General features: G+C 43.2%; 1 protein-coding gene across 2 annotated transcripts in view; it reads right to left on the reverse strand.

The window, feature by feature from the left end:
* Window positions 1–16,874, reverse strand: part of OGFRL1 (opioid growth factor receptor like 1) — a 72,029-nt gene that overhangs the window by 18,896 nt on the left and 36,259 nt on the right. Inside the window, exons 2-3 of one of the 2 annotated variants that reach the window (XM_075598063.1) lie at window positions 10,810–10,899; window positions 9,860–9,938 (exon numbers count right to left, since the gene is read on the reverse strand). In XM_075598063.1, coding sequence (XP_075454178.1) covers window positions 9,860–9,938; window positions 10,810–10,899 — 169 coding nt within the window. Of the gene's footprint in view, window positions 1–9,859; window positions 9,942–10,809; window positions 10,900–16,874 lie in introns of both variants that reach the window. The other variant, XM_075598062.1, reaches the window with a different exon arrangement.

Here is a 16,874-nt window from a genome sequence, read left to right on the forward strand (position 1 = left end):
GTTACTCGTCTGCTAAAACTCAGACTCAGGCCCTCATTCTCTCCCATTTCGATTACTGCAACCTCCTGCTGTCCTGCCTCTCACCTGTCTCCCCTACAATCTATACTAAACGCTGCTGCCAGAATCACTCTACTCTTTCCTAATTCTGTCTCCGCGTCTCCCCTCCTGAAATCCCTCTCCTGGCTTCCGATCAAATCCCGCATCTCAGACTCAATTCTCCTCCTCACTTTTAAAGCCTTACACTCCTCTGCCCCTCCTTACATCTCAGCCCTAATTTCTCGCTATGCACCATCCCGACTCTTGCGGTCTTCTCAAGGATGTTTTCTTTCTACCCCCTTTGTATCTAAAGCCCTCTCCCGCCTTAAACCTTTCTTACTGACTGCCCCACACCTCTGGAATGCCCTTCCCCTCAGTACCCGACTAGCACCCTCTCTATCCACCGTTAAGACCACCTTAAGACACACTTGCTTAAAGAAGCATATGAATAGCACTGGATAATCCTGGACACATGATACATAAAGCTTGGCCCCCTGCAGAAACACTTACTAGAATTCCCTCTTACTGTCTCTATACCTTCTCCTACCTACCAATTAGATTGTAAGCTCCTCTGAGCAGGGACTCCTCTTCCTTAATGTTACTCTTATGTCTGAAGCACTTATTCCCATGACCTGTTATTTATATTATTTGTTATTTATATGATTACAACATGTATTACTAGTGTGAAGCGCTATGTATATTTATGGCGCTATATAAATAAAGACATACAATACAATAGCAAATAATTTGTTTAATACCTCTGCTTTTTCCTTATTTCCAATAATTTGCCTGCCCGTCTCCCACTGAAAGGGTCCTACATTTTCTTTTCTCATTTTTTTGTTATTAAAAAGGTACTTAAATAAAATTTTTTGGTTGATCTTACTTTCTGTTGCAATCCTTTTTTCATTTTCAATTTTTGTTAATTTGATTACCCTTTTGCAACTTTTGTTACATTCCTTATAATTCTGAATCTAAAATGCCTAACTCTTTTCCATTTCCTCCCCTACCTGTTTATTTAGCCACATTGGTAAAATTTGTTTCTTTTATATTTATTACCCTAGGGTATATATACCAGTACACCCATAAGTACACTTATCTAACAATGTTTTAAATACTGCCAATTTATCTTCCACATTTTTCCATTCAAAAACAAATCATCGCAATTTATTCCTTGTAGATTATTCCTCAATTTATTAAAATCTGCATTCTAAACAGTAAAGTCTCCCAAATGTTCCCAGACTTCAATATTTGTTATTATTTTAACATTGTTTGATATTATCAAATCCAGTATTGCCCCTCCTCCAGTCGGTTCCTCAATAATTTGGGTCATATAATTGTCTTTAAGCACCCCCAAAGTTTCTTTTCGTTGTAAGAAGCAAACAAAGAGTAGATACGAACACTCCAAGTAAGGTAGGGGTATTGGTCGGCCTCCGATTTCCTACCCTTCACTCTCTAATTGGAGGATTAATACTAAACTCCACCACTTGGGACCTCCGCTGTGCTAGACATTTGGATTTGGAGCACATGTGACAGAAATATCCCAGTCACACCACCCATGCCGATCAAATGGTGGTGTAACTAAAAGGGGTGACACAGTCAATCCTAGATTATCCTCAGAGAGTGAGGGATTATAGATATCTGCAATACTACTATCCACCTTTCAGTGATCCTATTATCACCGGCTACTGTCGGTCCAGCAACTGTCGCCCCCTATGGGAAATTATATATACCCCTTGTATTTTAAATATTATATATTAATAAAAAATATTTTTAACTAAGACACATTCTCTAGAATTTGTTTTATTTTCCGTGGGGTTCTATTGTTCTAGCATTTAGAATCACATAGTTATAATACCTTATTACTATATTTACACTTGTATGGCTGCGAGTGCACGCAATTTGGGGACTCACTGATCCACCATTACAGCTGGATTTGGTATCTGCCAGTTTATCTATTGTGTCCTTTCATTGTAATGCTAATCTCATTGCTCCAGTCTATGTCTGGATAATTAAAATCACCCATTATGCAAAAATGACCTAGTTTTGATGCCTTCTCCATTTACAAACATTTTGGCTTCCTCTCTCACAGATATTTGGTGGTTTATAGCATATCCCTACAAACATTTTGCTTGAACTTTTACCTCCACTGCTAATTTCTATCTACAAGGTCTCTACATTTGTATCATTCCCTTCATAAACATATTTCTTAGAATAGGTTTTAGATCCAGTTTCACATATAAAACATACTCCTCTTCTATTTGATCGATCCTTACGAAAAAGGGAATAACCCTCTAATTGAACTGCCCAGTCATGAGTTTCATCCCACCATGTTTCAGTAATGCCTATAATATGATACTGCTCTCTTGTAGCTATTAAAGATCCCCCATTTTATCTTTCAAGCTCCTGCATTAGCAAGCATGTATTTAAGCTTTTTTTCCAGTCTGTGATATTATCTTTCTACTCCAATTATATTTAGTCTTTAGAAGTTTTCTAGTATTATCTGTATTTAATATGGATGTCTCCCTGATTGCCAAACTCCCATTTGTCCCCAGTCTACTTCCATGACTCCTAGCTGTTTCCCCATTCCTATCCTGTCTAGTTCATTATCTACTTCTTGCCGCTACCACGTCCTTCATAGTTTAAAATGGCCTCCAACATTTTTAAACATCCTCCCCCCTAGCACAGAAGAGCCCTCTTCATTGAGGTGCAATCCATCCCTACCACGCACCTCTCAGAAAAAGAATCACAGTGCTCTAAAAAACCCAAACCCTCCTTCCTACACCACTTTCTTAGCCATGCATTAACCTCCCTAATCTCTGACTGTCTCCGTGTGGTAGCGCATGGCACTGGTAGTATTTCAGAAAATACTACCTTGGACGTCCTTGCCTTAAGCTTGCTGCCTAGATCCCTGAAATAATTTTTTAGGACCCTCCATCTTTCTCTAACTTTGTCATTGGTGCCAACGTGTACCAAGACTGGCGCCGGGTCAGTGCCAACAATCTGTCTACCCGATCCGCAATGTGCCGAACATGAGCCCTTAGCGACAACAATCTGTTCGGTTCACAGATTGCCCTATCTACTTTCCTAATAATGGAGCCCCCTACCACCACAACCTTTCTTGGTCTCTGAATATCTACAGTCGCCTCTGTGGCTGCTAGAGGAATCAGTGTCTCCCAGCCGTGTGATTCTTGCCCTGACACTCCCAATATCTTCACTATCTGGCAAATCTATTGGAATGGGTCAGCCTAACTGGCCTGCGTCTTCCCCCTACTTCTGCCTGTTACCCAGCTACCTATCTGTTCCTGGTCCTCACTCACAGCTCCACCCTCTGCACCACTAGTCCCATCCAGGGCCTGCTCACCGAGCACTAAACTCCTTTCAAGATTATCAATGTCCCTCAATATTGCACGTTGCCTCTTCAGATCAGTAATCTGAGATTCCAAAGACCACCTGCTCACACTTCTCACAGAGGTATGCTCCTGGGAACAGCAGCCCCAAGTGCACATACATGTGATAAGATGTGCACTGAGTGGCACTCTCAATCCTGCTCATTGTTAGAGTATGTTAGATAGCACTTTATACTCCATATATCCAACGAACTAACAATTTACTGTAGTTATACAGTATATACCTTGTTTCACACCTCTCTTGTTCCAACTACTTTATAGGGGTTTCAAATATATCTGGTTCTAGCTCCACACTTAATACAAACAGCATTTGAAATCAAACAGTAATAGTAACACAGATCTGGACACGCACACCAACCATTTGTGTTAGGCAAGCAATCAACTAACCAATCAATCAAAGACTGAGCAACCTGTGCTGAAGCAGGGATATTCTGAAAACCTGACCTGTTTGTAGCTCGAGGACTGGAGTTATCTACCCCTGATCTATATGAATTATAAAGTTCTACAATAAAAGGATTATTTCAATGCAAATTCCTCCAACTCGCCACACTTCCTTATTTGCGGATATTCTCCAGACAAATAAAGGCTACCAAGACTGCTATTAAATACCAACAGACACATAATGCCTTATATTCATATAACAATAGTGAAAAACGTACTTACTAACATCTGGATAGGATTAGAGATGGAAATAGAAAAGCTTTGTACTGCTTGAAATACAGTAGCAGTCTACCATCTCTCCAGGACAGGCCAATTATGGAGACGACCTTCTGCATCCCAGGTATGTCCTGACAGTGCAGCTGCCATTCGACGGGGTTCATGTTAGTTTGGCAGCACCCCTACTTATTCTCCAGCCTCAGGTGTCTTTGCAGAAAATGCCTCTCCAATTCTTGAGGTGCATGGAGGGAAACTGATGATATGGCCAAATGTTTTGCAGCTCTAAGATACTGTGTTATTTCATTTTGAAAGAACAACAGTAGCTGGTGGGAGACCAATCTATAACTTGGCCTGACATAACTTTTAGGCCATTTGAAAAAAAAAATAGATTTCACGTTCTGTGAACGAAATCAGGGACAGATGGCGATTGTTTTATTGGTCGTTTATATGCGCATACAAATTGACAGCTGTGGACTTGGAATGATGTATCACAATACTATATTCTAGGAATGTAGGATGTGCTTTGGGATGCTCGCAGCAGTGACGACATTTCAGGTTAACAAATCAAAGCAGGAGGTCCTCAATGCTCCTAATTGTTTTCAAGAGATATTAAGAAATTGAATATCCAAAAGTAGGGTACAATACCTTTACTGGCTAACCCATGGTTAAAAAGAGTGCAAGCTTTCAGGACCACAAAGGCCCCTTCTTCAGGCAGACAGAAATTGAGTAAAACACATTTTTTGGTTGTGGTACTTTTTAATATCACCAGATTGTTGATGTCTTATTGATTTACACACACATGCAAAAAAATAAATAAATTGACAAAGTTCTAATTATTTTGTGGATTACCGTCAGTTACGCTTTTTATGGGACTTGTATAGAATTGTCATATCTTGTCTGGTCGCAAAGACTCATGTACTGTATAATGTTAATAAAAAAAAGTTTTCACTGCTGCAAGAAAATGTTCCACAGCACCAGTTTGTTTGCTTGGGCTGTGCACAGCAGGGGTCAAGATATAAAGGTGATTATAATCTGATGAAGACTCAAGCCCCCTCAACAGGTCAGGTTTTCAGGATATGCCTGCGTCAGAGCCTCTGATGGAGCTAAAGTGGCGGCCGCCCTGAGTCTAAAGCGGCCGCCACCGCGGATATTTTTAAAGCCCGTGCAGACGCGGGCTTTTTTTTTTTTTTTCGGCGCCGCAGGCGCTTACATTGTTCAGTGCCATTACCGCTGAACGGAGAAACGGCCGGCGTGCGACCGCGAGATGCGGCTGGCGCGCGGCCAAGTTCGGCGGCTAAAAAAAAAAAGCCCCGAACAATTGCGGTTAAGCTTTAGATTAAGCTTAGCCGCAACAGTACTTGTGCTGAAGCAGGGTTATTCTGAAAACCTGACCTGCTGGGGGAGGGGGGTCACTTGAGGACTGGAGTTGGGCACCCTGACCTACATTAATGCGGGGTATGCCTGTATGTGAAACGAAAAGCTTTCATGTACCAGGCTACATTGGTCGTGATTATTGCATAAAAGATGACATACTGTAGACCTCAAAGGCTCCACGACAAACATTGTATATGCTCTTCTTGTTTTTTCAACACGAAGCTCTAGGTACCACAGACTTCAATGCCATTTTACATTACTTGTACAATAATTCTGCACATATGACAGGACGATACCATACAAGGGCCCATACACTGCAAAGTGCAATAGCGCCCCTGACAGCAATGGGGCTTTCCATGCAATAGCACCGGACTGGCGCTATCACAGTTTACAGAATACACACACACACACACACACACACACACACACACACACACACACACACACACACACACACACACACACACACTTTAGATTAAAACCAGACTCCTTTTAAAACACCTGCCTGCCTCGATTGGACACACATTGGACACACTATATTACATAACCATGTAGTGTGATCGAGTGCTGTTATACAGGGGACTTTACTGGTCTACTGGCCCCTCTTGCTTACCAGTTCTTTACAATTTGTTTGTTGTTTGCTTTCCCCTATTGCACCGTTCACCCTACTTACTGACGCTTAATATACGCGAGGAGTGCTGGTGTCATATTTGTTGTTGTGCAAACCCAATGTTTCACAGATTATTAAGTGCTGAAAAAGTCACTTATACAGTGTATACTGAAGGATTTCACTGTTCAATTTGCCATCATGGTAGAATAAAATGAATAAAGTTACACATACAGGCATACCCCGCTTTAAGTACACTCACTTTAAGTACACTCACGAGTAAGTACATATCACCCAATAGGCAAACGGCAGCTCACGCATGCGCCTGTCATCACGTCCTGAACAGCAATACCGGCTCCCTACCTGTACCGAAGCTGTGCGCAAGCAGGGAGAGTATAGAGCCTGTTACAAATGCGTTATTTACATCAGTTATGCACGTATATAACGATTGCAGTACAGTACATGCATCAATAAGTGGGGAAAAGGTAGTGCTTCACTTTAAGTACATTTTCGCTTTACATACATGCTCCGGTCCCATTGCGTATGTTAATGCGGGGTATGCCTGTATACTGTAGTAAAAGAAAAACCTGCTTTTTCTGCATTATAGGTGCTATTGGTTCATTAAACCTAACCACGTTTGCACCAAATATCAAGACCTTGGCAGTCCAAACATTTGTATATACAAGAAATCAGGGCTGTAGAACAGCCAAGTATTACCACCCTGGCCTTTATCGCAGACACTCTGATGATACAAAGCTGCCCCTCTCTTCCTACTGGTGTCCAAGATGACCTGGGGTTATACAGAACCTCCGGTGTTAATCTGCAGCTACTGTATGGTGCCCCCATTAATCTGATTCCAATGCGGACACAAAATACACAATGTCCCATTGCCAAGATTTTGCTTAGGTCATTCATTTACTTGAACCCTTTAGAAAAATGTGCCTTAAAAAACGAAAATCTAACCAATGGGTACAAATTTCCACATGCACAGCAGATTCTCGAAGTGCAAAAAAAAGAAATAAGTGAAATCAAAAAAGGCATAGGTACAGTTTTTTAAATTTTTTATAGTTGCGATAAAAGGGTCTATTCACTAAAGTGCAATAACCATTATGGGTCGTTAAGCTTCACTGAATAGCTATTAATGAGAAACAATAGCTATTACACTTTAATGAGTACATTTCAAAATGTTCTCTGCATTGCACAGTGCTGTGACTTTATGGCTCCTATGCAATGTGATGAGAAGCGAATGGAACCTAATGCATCAATAAAGTTCATTACACCGTTTCTGAACATATTGTATACAGGCCCATGAGATTTAAGGCGATAACATGTAGGCCCATACTTCCCAAATGGTGCTATACTACAAGACCCCTTCCAGGTCTGAAAAAAGGTCCATTCAAGTGACGCAAGTCATCTTCTGACATGTATGTATGTATGTATGTATGCATGCATGTATGTATTCTGGAACCAGGACCACGTGTAGGATGTGAATGAGGCCAGATAGCTTAACTCGTCCCCTTTTGAAAGCACACAAAGTCCTTTTATTGTATTGTATGTCTTTATTTATATAGCGCCATTAATGTACATAGCGCTTCACAGTAGTAATACATGTGGTAATCAAATAAATAATAGATAATATAAATAAAAGATCATGGGAATAAGTGCTTCAGACATAAAAGTAACATTAAGGAAGAGGAGTCCCTGCTCCGAGGAGCTTACAGTCTAATTGCTAGGTAGGGAGAACGTACAGAGACAGTAGGAGAGAGTTCTGATAAGTGCGTCTGCAGGTGGCCAAGCTTTATGTATCGTGTATAGTATTATCCATGGTGCTATTGATATGCTTCTTTAAGTAAGTGTGTCTTAAGGTGGGTCTTAAAAGTGGATAGCGAGGGTGCTAGTCGGGTACTGATGGGAAGGGCATTCCAGATGTGTGGGGCCGTCAGTGAAAAAAGTTTAAGGCGGGAGAGGGCTTTAGATACAAAGGGGGTAGAAAGAAGATATCCTTGAGAAGAACGCAAGAGTCTGGATGGTGCATAACGAGAAATTAGGGCATGAGATGTAAGGTTGGGCAGAAGAGTGTAAAGCTTTAAAAGTGAGAAGAATGGAGTGTGAGATGCGGGATTTGATCGGAAGCCAGGAGAGGGATTTCATGAGGGTAGATGCTGAGACGGATCTAGGAAAGAGTAGAGTGATTCTGGCAGCAGCTTTATATTTTCTTAACTTTATTGGGAAAGCATCAGACATATAAAGGCACGTGTAGATGGTTTGGTGTGGTGATTGAGTGCTTCTCTAGGGTGAAGGTGCTTTGTAGTTGGAGGAAGGTAAAAACAGAATGGCCTTGCCAGTGAGTAGATAACATAAGAGGTACTCACTCAGCCTGCTTAGGATAGAAAGGAAGGGGTGCCTGGGAAACAGGAATAGTCTCAGGACCAAACCAACTTATCAACAGAGACAGGGGGGTGGATTGACCCATTCTCAGCTAGGAGAATTGGGGTGTTGCTAGGGCAACCAGCTACAGGCTGTGTGGAGAAGGAACATGTTACAAAATGTATCAATTACACAGGCACTGTGTGTTTTCAGAGCAGAGAAGCATGCAACTGAAATATAGAAAGTTAGCAGGCAGAGCTGCAAGGGGGGGACGGGGACAGAAATGAATAATCCTGTCCCAGGACAGCATATATGTATATATATTGCGCCACCCAGGTACATAGCGCTTTACAATACATGTGACATAATATAACACAATGGGAATACGTGCTTCAGACATTAAACAATAGGAAAAGGAGTCCTTGCCTCAAAGAGCTTACAATCTAATTGGTAAGTGAGGATAACTTACAGAGACAGTAAGAGGGTCTTCTGGTGTGTGTCTGCAAGGGGCCATGGTTAGTGCATGTGAGATGTATAGTATCAGCCAGTGGAGCAACCCATATGCTTCGATAAAGAGGTGTGTTTTAAGAAAGGTCCTAAAAGGTGAGGAGAGATGGTGCCAGTCGGATATTGAGAGGACAGGTATTCAATAGCACTTACTAAATATGGGCCCAAAAACAAAACAATGGAAGAAGGGCAAATTTTATTTTTATTTATTTATAAAATGTTTTACCAGGAAGTAATACATTGAGAGTTACCTCTCGTTTTCAAAATTGCATGGTACATTTCATACAGTAAGACCACCAAGTTTTCATGCAACCGGCCATGTTAGTGCCGTTCCCCTCACAATTGCTCAGGTGTGCCAAAATCTTGCACTGCCGAGTAACTTGTTCATTAAACATCTTTCGCTGCACTCTGGCTACTAAAAGATCAATCAAGCACTGTACACAAGTGACTGCATCTTTAAACTACAATTATATCCTATATTATACCAAGCTCAACAACCAAAGCTTCTGACAGATGTTTACTAGTTGGTTTGCTACTTGGGGAGTTATGAAATCTTAACACTTTCTCCCTGCCAAGTCCACAAATACTTGGCAAATCATTGAAATAGCCGTGTCTCCTATTCATGACTTGGCCGACACATCCAAGAATACAGCTATTATTAGGTAAGTGACTGTAAAATATATGGTTCCTACTTTGAAAGATCATTCATACGTTCTTTCTTTCTTAACCCATGCATTCTCCATGCAGGTGTTGCCAACAGAAAGTGGTGCATACAGTGGGGTACACACACACACAAACGTCTTAAGGCATAGCACCACTTAGTAATATTGACCTAAATCATTTCGTATGAAAGATCTGCAGCATATTCAAATAAAAATAATATATAGTATAAATCTGAGCATACCATCAGGCTTAAATGGAATCTTGTTCATGTAAAATCTGAGATTACACAAGTCATTTTGACAACGAAGATCTTTAAAATTCTGCTGGAAAAAAAAAAATATGAAATGAATACATCTGGATACACATACTCTTTGTAAATCTATGAGTGTTTTACGCCAGTTTTGTTAATAAAATCCTTTGAAATTGTAGGATGAAAAAATTCAAGACACAGTAGGTTTTACAGCAACGCTGCAATCTTTATGGGCAGCAGAGTGTCAGCTACTTTTTTGGAAGACTTACTGTACAGTATTAATGGACCGTTGCATCTGAAACTCCAAATAGGAGATAAGAGGAGATAGGTCTACTAATAATAGCAGGCATGCAATAATAATAATGATAACAGCAATATTAAAGGTAATAATGGTGTCATCTATTTGTATACTCTAGCAGGGGCTCTCAACTCCAGTCCTCAAGCCCCCTCAACAGGTCATGTTTTCAAGATATCCCTGCTTCAGCACAGGTGGCTCAAAACAGTCCCTGCTTCAGCACAGGTGACTCAGAGGCTTAGTCGTTGACAGAGCCTCTGATTGAGCAACCTGTGCAGAAGCAGGGATATCCTGAAAACTTGACCTGTTGAGGGGGCTGGAGGGCTGAAGTTGAGCACCCCTGTACTATAGCACCGGCAGTGGACAGAGGAGTGTAACAGGAGCAATGTGCATCTTTGTTTCCCATTGCAGGAAGGCATGTGACATCTGCAGAGTTGTTTGGGAAAGGATGACTAAAGACCCAGTAAGTCGTACTACTGCTATAAACAATAGCCTAATGTTTGATATAAATCCAATAACTATTAGATGTATCAGTCGTAACATAAAAGTCAACATCACAGAATATTTGGTTTCAGGCTTATTTTCAAAGGAAGCTAAACAGAGGATGGAGATGCGCATGTAAGAAATTGTCATTCAATCATCTTACTGGGTATTGGTGTCGATACTTGTACAAATCTCGTGCCGCATAAAAGCTTCTCTTTGGTTTGATGTTCTGCTCGGCTGTGTTGCTGTCACTCTGAAAATTAAAAAAAAAAAAAAGAGGCATTAACTAACTGAAATAAATATAAACACAAAAGTCAATACATTGCCACAATAATAGATGGCATCTGAACTTAAAGATGGTGTCTACGTCAGAGTTTCGCGCTAGAAAATGTAAATCCTGTAATAAAAAAAACTCCAAAGCTCTCCTCTGGGCTCTAAGCCAGACGGGGCTTGTGAGGCAACCACCCAGCATTCTATTCATATGCAACGTAGGTGCAGTCACAAGGATGCAAGGGCATTGGTTCTTCCCAAAACCTGGAGTGGCGGCTGGTGGTCCCAGAGGAGAGGTTTGAGAACCACTGGTGTAATTCTGGTTTTGTTTAGAGCTGGGGTGGCAGACTCCAGTCCCCAAGAGCTACCAACAGGTCAGGTTTTCAGGATATCCCTGCATCAGAACGAAGTCAGAAGACTCAGTTGAAGACCGAGTCACCTGTGCTGAAGCAGGGGTATCCTGAAAACCTGACCTTGATGACGGGAGTTCGCTAAACCTGGGTTTAGAGAATGGATTCCTCCAATTAACTCCTTCAGTGCTGGAGAGTCCACGTGACCACTCAAGCAATTGCTACCTGCTTCCGTTGCTATAAACAGGACGCGTAAGGTCCCCCAATGGAGGAGACCCCTAGAAAATTATCAAAATTCCATGATGTACAGCGTATGTCATTAGAGCCTCCATGGTGTCACCCTTAATGATGTACGCAGTACGACTATAGGGCACTGAAGGGGTTAATAATGCTCCAACTCCCAGTACCCTACAACACCTTTAAAACAGCTCTCAAAAACAAGTGCTGCGGGCAAGATTATTTTCTGTTGGTTGAAAATGTGGATTTAAATAATAATCCACCCTCCTCCTAAAGGAACAATCCAAAGGGATCATTACAGTAGGTACAAAAATTGAATTGAAAAAGATGGCACAAATGTTATATATCAAAAAAAGATTCCCAAAGGGAGCACACGGGCATGCCAAAAACAATGATAATTATAATGTATTGATAGAACAATAAAAACAGGGGGGGGGGGGAAGTGTTAAAAGGAGGGAGACTCCTCAACAATTCCTAAAAGGGACATGCAGTAGCAATGCTGGTTTTATGTGCTCAGGGAGAAGGAAATATGGGTCTGGAGGATATAGATATATAGATCTATAGATCTTTTTCAATACAATTGTTGTACCTTACCTACTGTGTGTGTAATTTCCCTTTCGGAATATATATATATATATATATATATATATATATATATATATATATATATATATATATATATATATATATATATATATATATATATATATATACACATACATACATGTAGAGGTATCAGTACCATGTTAGCCGAGCTTCAATAATCAAAAAAATAAATAGATGATACCGTTCTGTGGCTAACATTTCGTTTTTATTTGTGCGAGCTTTCGAGATACACTGATCTCTTCTTCCGGCGATGTTACAATGAATGAAGCAAAAGGTAAACTTAAAAACAGTGTCTCTGTCTAGGTGAGACAGGGCAGGGGCTAAACAAGAGAATGAACCTGCATCGCCACAGCATCACACGCGGTACAAGAGACAGTCCTGTTGGCGAACATTTCTCTGACTCTGGCCATAAGATGAACGATCTGAGGGTTGCCATACTCAAAGGTAATCTTAAAACCCCGAAAGAGAGACGGTTGCATGAATACAAATTTATGCAACTGTTCGGGACACTTAGCAGTGGCCTAAACAGAGATCGAAATTTTATGAGTCATTACTGACAGTAGTGAACTCTCGTCCCATAAGCGCTAAAGGCCATGTCTGTACATACTGTGCTATATGTATGCACACGCAGCTGTCTCTCACACATACTAATACTCCTTGTTTTTCCATCCCTATACACCAATAGGGACCACTTAGTATCCACATACACTTTTAGTTGTGCTACTAACTCTCACATTTCCACACCCACCCACACCATTTATATCCAGTCCCACTCCACACACACCTTGTGTAAAGCACTGTATATACTGTGGGCTCTCCATTCATTTTTATTCACACTGATACACATACACACTCTTTCTTCACTTGCTTTCAGTAACCATTTAACACCTCTAGCCATAAAACACATCCACACCGGGGGAAGGAACAGCACAGATAACATTCCAAGAGACACTGTTTTTAAGTTTACCTTTTGCTTCATTCATTGTAACATCGCCGGAAGAAGAGATCAGTGTATCTCGAAAGCTCGCACAAATAAAAGCATTTCGTTAGCCACAGAACGATATCATCTATTTATTTTTTTATTTTTTTGACTATATATATATTTTGACTATGTCACTAACTGTGGACTCAGAGCATGTAGCCACTCCCATCCATACATAGGACACCTCACCAGGGTGTGAGGGCAAACCTCCATGATTACTGCTGTCACCCCTGTAACTTACCAGGTTTACTGCCAGCAGGAGAGACAACTGCAGACTATTTTACAGCATGGCTACACATATATATATATATATATGTGTAGCCATGCTGTAAAATAGTCTGCAGTTGTCTCTCCTGCTGGCAGTAAACCTGGTAAGTTACAGGGGTGACAGCAGTAATCATGGAGGTTTGCCCTCACACCCTGGTGAGGTGTCCTATGTATGGATGGGAGTGGCTACATGCTCTGAGTCCACAGTTAGTGACATCAGAGATGTGCCTGTTTCCTGAGGTATATAAGGCACAGCACTGCCCAAAGTTAGTGCGTTGGAGGAAGGAATAAGTCTGTGTTGAGACTTGTGAATGGAGGGCCCACTAGTGCAGTAACTAGTGGCCCGTTTCTACGTCAAGTAGCATCAAGCCTGACAAGGCCACACTGTGTCCAGGGACATGGCACAGGGGTGATCTCCCTGCGGGGAGAGGGGTTCCCACTCCATTGGGAGGGCGTACCTTTTCAAGGGACAGTACGGCAAGATGTGCGGCTGAGCTAACCGCTGCAAGGGGCAGTCTGCCCATACTATCGTCAATAAAGATGCCCTGTTCAAAGACAATCCCACTGTGTGAGTGTGAAGTTACTCTCCAGTGGAAGTCACCACCAAGAAGGAGTTCCTCATCAGAACCATCTCCCTGCGGACGCAGAGATCCTGATGAGGTGGAGGCGCTGCACGTGATATAGGTAGGACTCGCACACACTACCTCAGCTGCCTGTCTGGATTGACAGTCCTCGAACACCATCATGCGGGAGACTCAGGAGTCCTGTTGCCAACAGGTGCACCACCAGACACGACCATGTAATGGGGGCTGGATAGACCACAGGGGCCAATATGAGATTGGGTGGGTCAGACTAGAGGGACCCGTTACACATATATATGTGTTGAACCGCATTCATTTCAGCTCCAGGGGCTCCCTGCTTCCAGAGATACTTACTTCCGAAGTAGGTGCCGGTAGGGCTTTCAAGTTTAAAGCTCCTGTGTTACATGGGCCAATAGGAAGCTGCACCGATGGCGTCAAGGCTTCGATTGGCCTGCAGGATGTGAAATCTCTCAACAGAGGACATACTGTGAACCCTGGTAGCCGAGGAGAGCGGCTACCGGCACCTAATTTGGAGGCAAGTATTTCTGAAAGCTGGGGGTCCCCGGAGATGAAATGGGGTTCAGCTCTGGAGACCCCCTGCTACAATCCTATATAAAATCCTATGCAAAAAAAATTGTAGCCTTGGATTGCCTCTTTAACCGTTTGGTGTTTTCCTTCTCACCCCATTGCCAGGTTTGACTGTTAGTCTTATCACTGGCATACCCTAGGTTCAGCAGATATGGTTATGACATTTCCCAGTGCTTTTTAGGGGGGGGGGGGGGTGTAGCTGAAAAGTGGCCACATTTCTAGAAATACTTTACATTATTATGTGCTGTGTAAATGAAAGGGCAAAAAGACCAAGAACTCCTGCTCTACCACCATGAACACGGCTTTGCTCTTTATTTTTGTTACAAACAGCCAAGGTCGCCAACAGAACTCTTGGGGCCCAGGACAAAAAAAGGGAGTAGAGCATGGGGGGTGGGGGGTAGTTATGTGCCCAGGGAGAAGTATGGGTCTGGAGGTTGATATGGAACAGGGGGCAGGGTGAGCAAAACAGGGTGTAGGGGAGCAGAGTGTGCCTACTTGCAGCCTTGGAGGATGTGGGGGGCAAGCTAGAGAGCTGCCAAGGGGGCCTTCGGGAGGTGTCTATCAGAGGGCCCTCTCTTCCACCGGCCTCTAGCATGACACCTGACAGGCCCCTCTGCGAATCTGGCACGTTAGGCCACGGCCAGCGTGACGTCACGCACGGCTGCAGCGGTTTGTGGCCTGGGTAGACACGATGGGGAGGCATGCCCATGACGGTTGGGTGAACTGCTCAGGTGACCCGGCAGCCGCGCAGCAGAATCAAATGTAGTTGATCCTTTGGGCCCGCCCTGTCGCGCTGACGCATGCGCAATCTATGGCCGCGATCATTGCCTTATGGCATTTTAATTGCGCGGTCGCACTATCCATGGACGTGGCCTTAGGGTCTGTGAGCAGGGGCGTATCTACAGCCCGGGGCCCACGCTCTTGGGGGCTGATCCAGAACATTTGGCCCTGCCGTCTAGCCGAGGGGGGAGGGGGGAGAAGAGACAGCAGGCAGCAGAGGCGGGGGCGGAACTGAGGCAGGGAGCTGCAGAGCTCTGCCCGCCCTGCTCTCCGTGACTTCAGGGGGAGGAGTTACTGTGGGAAGGTATGCTGTGTTTGTTTGTGTGCAAATTTGTCAGTTACAGTTTGCTTTGTCAGTGTGCCTCAGTGTCTGTCTGTGTGCTGTTTGTCAGCTGGTGAAACTTGCCCTGGGTGCAAAAACACCACGTTACTCTCCTGCGTTTCCAGATATTTACATTATGAGACTCTTCAACAGCCGCTCGGTCAGACCTCCACTCCTCAGATGCCCCCTCCGCTCCCCCCCCTCTGCTACTCATCCTCAGGGGGCTATTGCAGTGTGCGTGTGTGGGGTTTATTGTAGTATGTGTGTGTGTGTGGGGGGGGGGGGTTATTGTACAGTGTGTGTGTCTGTGGGGGTTATAGTGTGTGTGTGGGGGAGGTTTATTGTAGTGTATGTGTGTGTGTGGGGGGGGGGGGTTATTGTACAGTGTGTGTGTCTGGGGGTTATTATAGTGTGTGTGTGTGGCGGGGGAGGTTATTGTAGTGTGTGGGGGGAGAGGTTATTGTAGGGTGTGGGGGGGGGAGGTTATTGTAGGGTGGGGGGGGGAGGTTATTGTAGGGTGTGGGGGGGAGGTTATTGTAGGGTGTGGGGGGGAGGTTATTGTAGGGTGTGGGGGGGGGGAGGTTATTGTAGGGTGTGTGTGGGGGAGGTTATTATAGGGTGTGGGGGGGAGGTTATTATAGGGTGTGTGGGGGGGAGGTTATTATAGGGTGTGGGGGGGGGAGGTTATTGTAGTGTGTGTGTGTGTGTGTGGGGGGAGGATATTGCAGTGTGTGGGGGGGAGGTTATTGTGTGGGTTTCGGGGGGGAGGTTATTGTAGGGTAGATTATTGTAGGGTGTGGGGGGGAGGTTATTGTAGGGTGTGGGAGGGGGGGGGTTTATTGTAGGATGTGGGTACGACACACTGTCTGAATGTGCTTGCACTGAGCAATGCTAGGTCATATTTAAAACAACATCTGTGACTCCCACAAACTCATTGTAATGACATTCACTGTCTTACTGTAAGGTCGTACCGGAGGGCAAGAGAAGGAAGAAAGGACATGGTTAAACTGTCTATCTTATTGATAGGACATTTTCAGGCAAATGAAAAACATGCATTATGCAGTACTATGCAAAATGCTGCTAAACTTATCAGTACAATGTACAAGGAAGTACTGTATAGACCATGTATTCCATTAATAAAGAGCTGTGACAAATAATCGATTATACCAAAGACACTTAAATTAATCCCAGGCGCCAAGGCTGATATTTTTGATCTGGTGTGCACCAACTTTCTATTGTCTATCA

This window comes from Ascaphus truei, chromosome 4 (assembly GCF_040206685.1).
Source record: "Ascaphus truei isolate aAscTru1 chromosome 4, aAscTru1.hap1, whole genome shotgun sequence".
Taxonomy (NCBI): domain Eukaryota; kingdom Metazoa; phylum Chordata; class Amphibia; order Anura; family Ascaphidae; genus Ascaphus; species Ascaphus truei.